This window comes from Helianthus annuus, chromosome 2 (assembly GCF_002127325.2).
Source record: "Helianthus annuus cultivar XRQ/B chromosome 2, HanXRQr2.0-SUNRISE, whole genome shotgun sequence".
Lineage (NCBI taxonomy): Eukaryota > Viridiplantae > Streptophyta > Magnoliopsida > Asterales > Asteraceae > Helianthus > Helianthus annuus.
In genome coordinates, this window is record NC_035434.2 from 48,823,138 (window position 1) to 48,830,200 (window position 7,063).

Below are 7,063 nucleotides of genomic sequence, written 5' to 3' on the forward strand. Positions count from 1 at the left end.
AGGTATGATGGTTGTGCCTTATGGATTTGGTTATTTAAATTTATCCTTGGTTTTAAATTTCTAAATTTGATTTGGTTATTTAAATTAATTTTTTTTAAATATGTTTTAAAATTAGTTTTATTATTAACATGTAATTATTATTTTCAATTTCATTTGTCTTTTAAATAAAGATTTTGTATTTATTTTTCTATTAACTTTTTGACGTTTTAAAATCAAATGAATTGAAACAAGTTTGTAATATTAAAAAAGTATGATTTAACTTTAATCATTAGTATAATTTCTTTTCCTCCAAGTTAGGATATAATTTTTGACTTTATTTTTATTATTATCTAAGAAATTATGTCAACATAATTAAAACACCATTGTCGAATGTTTCACGAATATTTTTTATATATTATTTATTATCTGAGAATTTTTTTTGTTTAATTATTTAATAATTTTTTTTCAAAGAATTTCCTACATCAATTTTTTTTTACAGTTTCAAACACAAACTCTACCGATATTGAGAGTCATCAGAGGAGAAAGTTACGAAAGCTATATTTGGATACAAGAAAGCTTAACAACCGTGTTAAAGAGAATGTTTTTAATAACCAAGAGAATGTCATTAAAGACAATCTTCGATGTAATTCAAAATCTTTTACTAATTCTCCCAATGAAAGTATTAGAAGCCCTTTGTCTGACATTACAACAGGTACTGTATTAAAAATCTTTTATTATAAAAAATCTACAATTATACCTCTTGCGGTTTTCATTTTCATTATCATATATTCATTTTGTTAATATATTTATTTATTTTTTTAATCATGATTCTTTTCTATTTAATTTTATTACAGGTATAAATAATTGCACAAATACAACACCAGTTTCAAATTTTACACCAATATCTATTAATCCTCCCAGTAAGTATTTTGTTTCATGTTTTATTTTTTTTTTCTAATAAATTTCCGTATGTTATATATTATATTTTTGTATTTGTATAGTTTTAAACACAAACTCTAGCAATATTGAGAGTCAACATAGGAGAAAGTTACGAAAATTATATTTGGATACAAGAAAGGCTAAGAAGAAAGATAATGTCATCAAAGAGAATCGTTTATGTAATTCACTCTCTCTTACCAATTGTACCAATGGAAATACTAGAAAGCCTGTCTCTGTCTCTGACATCACAGCAGAATACTTAAATGGTAACACCATAATATTTTTTAGTTTTTTATAAATATTTTTGAATCATTAATTTTTAAAATATTTTTTTTGTTACAGGTTTAAATAATTCCATGGACAAGTTTAACAGTCAACAAAGGCGAAATTTAAGAAAGTCTATTTTGGATAAAAGACGATTGAATGAAAGTGATACTAAAAAAGACGAATTTGTTGGCATCTCAAAAGGTACATTTTACATAAATATACAATATACAAAAAAATTATTTTAATTGAATTTCCTTCCAATTTTAGAATTGCTTATTACAATATTACAATTTTACAAATACTATTTAAATATTTTTCAACAGATTACGTTGATCACTTAGATCAAAATGTCACTTGCCAAATATGTCAAGCAAAATTATGGGATGTTGAAGCTCGTAGAGGGAGTACAAAAATTCAATTTAGTTCAAGTTATTCAATTTGTTGTGCATATGGTAAAGTTCAACTTCCTAATATGAAGGAAGCACCACCAAGTTATCAGTCTCTTTTTAATGGATTGGACTCAAAAAGCAAGTCATTCATCAAGAACATCCGTCGATACAATTCGATGTTTTCATTTACTTCCATTGGTGGAAAAGTTGATAAATCCATTAACAAAGGCAATGCTCCTTATATATTCCGATTGGGTGGTCAGAATTACCATAGAATGGGAAGTCTTCTTCCAGAGGACGGATCTAAACCGAAATTCTCCCAGCTTTATATATATGATACTGACAATGAACTTTCAAATAGACATTCTGCTTTTGGGTATGTATTCATTGTTACTATTTTATTTTTTAAGAATATTTTTTAAATTTAAATTAATATTATATGTTTTGATTTTCTTTAGTGAATCTAATAGAGCTTCTTCAACAAATTCTTTGGATCTTGATCTTCAAGTTATACAACATATACAGAATATGTTAGACTCTGAGAATGTTTTGGTGAAAACATATCGCATGGTAAGAGATTTTTTTAAAGATAATTGTAATGCTGAGCTAAAGTTGCGGCTAATTGGAAGAAGGCAACAAGATGGAAGAACATACAACTTACCAACTGCTTCTGAAGTGGCAGCTTTAATTGTTGGTGATATTGGCGATTCCTTAGAAAACAGAGATATTATTGTAGAAACGAAATCTGGTGGTCTACAACGTATTAGTGAGTTACATCCATCTTATCTTGCTCTCCAGTATCCACTTTTGTTTCCTTATGGTGATGATTGCTACAGAATTGATATTCCTCATAGAGGTGTTACTCCTTCTACATCAACCAAACGAACATATGTCACTATGAGAGAATTCTTTGCATACAGGATACAAGATAGGCATGGTGTTTTTTCATTAATTCTAAATTCACGTCGCCTATTTCAACAATTCTTAGTTGATGCGTATACCATGATTGAAACTGAGCGACTAAATTACATACGTTTTCAACAGAAGGTTCTAAGATGTGATACTTTTGAGAACCTCTCGAATTTACGTAACCATGGTAATATAAATGTATCCAACACTGGAAAGCGTGTCATATTGCCTTCGTCATTCACTGGAGGTGCTCGCTATATGATGCAGAACTATTTGGATGCAATGTCTCTGTGTAAGTGGTATGGATATCCCGATGTTTTTATTACCGTGACATGCAATCCTAAATGGCCGGAAATTAAAAGATTCCTTAATAACACCAATTTAAGTCCTGAAGACAGGCCTGATATCCTCTCTAGATTGTTTAAAATCAAGCTCAATGCTTTGATTAAAGACTTGAAGGATAACTCAATATTTGGCAAAGTTTCAGCAGGTATTTTTTACAAATTTACTATCAAGCTTCATTTGTTCTTAATATTTAATAATTGAATACAAACATTTAATATTTTATTTTCTTTACTTTTTGTAGTTGTTTATACGGTGGAGTTTCAGAAGCGTGGGTTGCCGCATGCGCATATATGTTTATTTATGCATCCCGATCACAAGTTTCCAACTGTTGAACACATTGATCCCCTCATTTCTGCTGAAATTCCTGACCGAAACGATGATCCAGAGTTGTATACTCTTGTCAGTGATTTCATGATTCATGGTCCTTGTGGTCCTCACAACGTCAACTGCCCATGCATGGTAGATAATAAGTGTTCTAAGGGCTTTCCAAAGAGATTCCGTGATCATACGTCTGTCGACATTGATGGTTTTCCTCTCTATAGAAGAAGAGATTCAGGAATGTTTGTTGAAAAATCTGGAGTTAAGCTAGATAACAGATTTGTTGTTCCCTACAACAAAACACTGTTGAAGAGATATCAGTCCCACATCAATGTTGAATGGTGCAATCAAGCTGGATCTATAAAGTATTTGTTTAAGTATATCAACAAAGGTCCTGATCGTGTTACTGTTTCTATTGTTGAAAGTAACACATCAAACGAACCTGACCCGCCGGTTGATGAGATTAAAAAATACTATGATTGTCGTTATTTGTCTGCATGTGAGGCATCATGGCGTATATTCGCATTTGATGTTCACTATAGGTACCCAGCTGTTATTCGTCTCCCGTTTCATCTTCCGAACCAACAAAATGTTGTATACGGTGAAGACGATGATATTGACGTAGTCCTCAATCGGCCGTCAATGAATTGTTCAATGTTTTCAGCTTGGATGGATTGTAACCAAAGAGATGAAGTTGCCCGAGCGCTTACTTATGTTGAATTCCCTACTAAGTTTGTGTTTAAAAAGGATGAACGTTGTTGGAAACGTCGGAAACCGGGTGGTTTTGCAATTGGAAGAATTCATGCTGTTTCTCCTACTCTTGGTGAGGCATATTTTTTGAGGATTCTTTTAAACAAAGTTAAAGGTCCTCGATCCTTTGATGATATCCTCACTGTAAATGGTCGTAAATTTAATACCTTTAGAGAAGCATGTTATGCTCACGGTCTACTAGATGATGACATGGAATATATAGAAGCTATCCAAGAAGCAAGTCATTCAGGATCCGGTTATTATCTTCGCACACTCTTTGCTACGATGTTGACGTGCCAGACTCTGTCTTTGCCGGAACGTGTATGGCAAAAAACATGGGAATTATTATCAGATGGCATCCTCTATAAACAACGACAGATTTTAAAGTCTCCAGGTAGTACTACTTTATGACAATTACTCATTTTTATGTAATTCACATTCACATATATTTTATATATATAATCATGGTAAAATGTTTTATTGGTGAACAATTATTCCTTTTAGTTTTCGACAAATATTTGGTTCTTATAGTTTGGATTATATTAATCTAATAAATATATCTTTAATGTGTTTTTTTTTCAGATTTATGCCTCACTGATGATGAAGTTAAAAATCTTACTTTGTACGAGATTGAGAAGATTTTAATTCGTAATAATTCCAGCTTACGAAATTTTAATACAATGCCTTATCCTGATCATGAGTTGATTTCTACTTCAAATAATCGTTTGATTACTGAAGAGTTGGATTATGATAGAATTGATCTTCAAGAGCAGTTTGAGAACCTTTTAGTTTCATTAACCGATGAACAAAGATTGATTTATGATGATATCATGAAAGCGGTTGAAGACAATAAAGGTGGTGTTTTTTTTGTTTATGGTTATGGAGGTACCGGTAAAACATTTCTTTGGAAAACGTTATCTGCATCTCTAAGATCAAAAGGCGAAATTGTTTTAAATGTTGCCTCAAGTGGAATTGCATCTTTGCTTCTTACAGGAGGTAGGACAGCTCACTCTCGATTTCTCATTCCGATTAATCTGAACGAAGACTCAATGTGTACTATAATCCCTAATAGTGATGTTGCAAATCTATTAAAGAAAACATCATTGATTATATGGGATGAAGCGCCCATGGTACACCGACATGGTTTTGAAGCTTTGGATAGAACTCTAAAAGACATATTGAAATGTGATGGTTCTCATAATTCCCAAAGTCCATTTGGAGGTAAAACAATTGTATTTGGTGGAGATTTCCGACAAACTCTTCCTGTCATTCAAGGTGGTACTAGACAAGACATTGTTAATGCTTCGTTGACTTCTTCGTACATATGGGACCACTGCAAAGTACTCACTTTAACTAAGAACATGAGGTTGACTGCAGGAAGTGGAATGCATGATGTTGAGCAAATACAAATGTTTGGTCAGTGGTTGTTGGATTTGGGTGAAGGGAAACTAGGCGGATCTAATGATGGTGATGCGATTATAGATATACCCGATGATCTTTTAATCATGGATTCTGTTGATCCTATTTCAAGTCTTATAGAGTTTGTTTATCCTTCTCTTATTGAAAATTACCAAAGTTCTGGCTTTTATCAAGAAAGAGCGATTCTTGCACCGACGAATGAAGTTGTTGATGAAATTAATTCTCAGATGTTGATGATGTTCCCCGGCGATTCCAAGGAATACCTAAGTTCCGATAGTATTTGTGAGACAGAAAATCTACATGATGGTTTTGATCAAAGTTTATATTCTCCCGACGTACTAAATGGTCTTAAAATCTCCGGTGTTCCAAATCACAAATTAGTACTAAAGGTTGGTGTTCCCATCATGCTCCTCAGAAATATTGATCAAAAAAATGGTCTGTGCAACGGAACTCGCTTAAAGGTAATATCACTTGGAAGTCGCGTTATTGAAGCAGAAGTGATATCTGGAAGCAATATTGGTGCTCGCATTTTTCTTCCTAGAATTGGTATAATACCGTCGGATAAGAAGGTTCCTTTTAGATTTCAAAGAAGACAGTTTCCTGTTGCTTTATGTTTCGCTATGACAATTAATAAAAGTCAAGGCCAGTCATTATCCAGAGTTGGTTTGTATTTGAAAAATCCAGTATTTTCTCATGGTCAACTTTATGTTGCTTTGTCTAGAGTCAAGAGCAGAGATGGACTCAAATTATCAATTCTTGATAATGATGGTAACCTTACTAATAGGACATCTAATGTTGTATACAAAGAAGTTTTTAGTTACTTGTAATTTGTATTTTGTATATGTAATTTGTTTTGTAATCAAACATTTAGTTTTTATATATTATTGTTTCATAGCATAACACATGTTACTATAGTTGATTAGTGTTTCATAGTATAACACATAAATGTTTACAAACATATCTATAATAATTATCAATCATCTATTACCATTAAGCATAACACATAATATCCAAATTAGTCAAGCTATTTTACCAAAAAAGAACAAACAACCATGCAATTACCTGTTAAGGTTGATTTACATAAAGCCCAACCCAAAAAAACCAAAAAGTTTCTAATTTAGGCACAATTTGTTCTACACCAACTAGGACTCTAAAGCCCAACAAAAGAAACTACCATATATTGTTTAAAAAAACTACCACAACCACAAGCACACTTCCCACTCATGCACGCAATTTCTTCTTTTTAACACAATGCTTTTCCACAACCTTTGTCAATCTCAATAGCTTACTTGAGTTGTTGAACTCAAAAAACAGTTCCGCTCCCATTTTGATCTTCCAAGTTTTCAAGCAAGTCGACCATCCAACAAATCCATACCGGAACCCTTTGCCATGTTTTTCCGATCTGGTCATGATGTTCTTGACTTCACCTTTCATGTTTTGAACTCTCACTTCTTTGAGATGATCAGGAGATAGGTCCAACACAGATGACATTTTTGCTGGTATTCGCTGAAAAGCATAACATATTCCAGTCATTAGTAAATATAGGCTTTGGATAAAAAGTTGAACTAGGAAACAATAAAAAATCTATAAAGTCTTACAATTCTGGTTTCCGCAAATCTTGTGAAGTTCAAAACCCCTGATTGTGGGTTAACTTTTTGAACTGTCTTCCTTCGCTTCGTCTGAACATAATTGAATTAATTAGAACATATTATCACAAAAGGAACATGAGACTATATTATCACTAAAAA

General features: G+C 32.3%; 1 protein-coding gene across 1 annotated transcript; it reads left to right on the top strand.

Moving 5' to 3' along the window:
- Window positions 1–7: 7 nt before the first annotated feature.
- On the top strand, window positions 8–6,142 carry LOC110889094. The gene is made up of 9 exons (XM_022136601.1): window positions 8–29; window positions 479–691; window positions 834–899; window positions 981–1,184; window positions 1,261–1,386; window positions 1,509–1,950; window positions 2,033–2,973; window positions 3,070–4,290; window positions 4,479–6,142. Exons 1-9 carry the CDS (start codon window positions 8–10, stop codon window positions 6,140–6,142), a joined length of 4,899 nt encoding a protein of 1,632 aa, XP_021992293.1.
- Window positions 6,143–7,063: the final 921 nt, after the last annotated feature.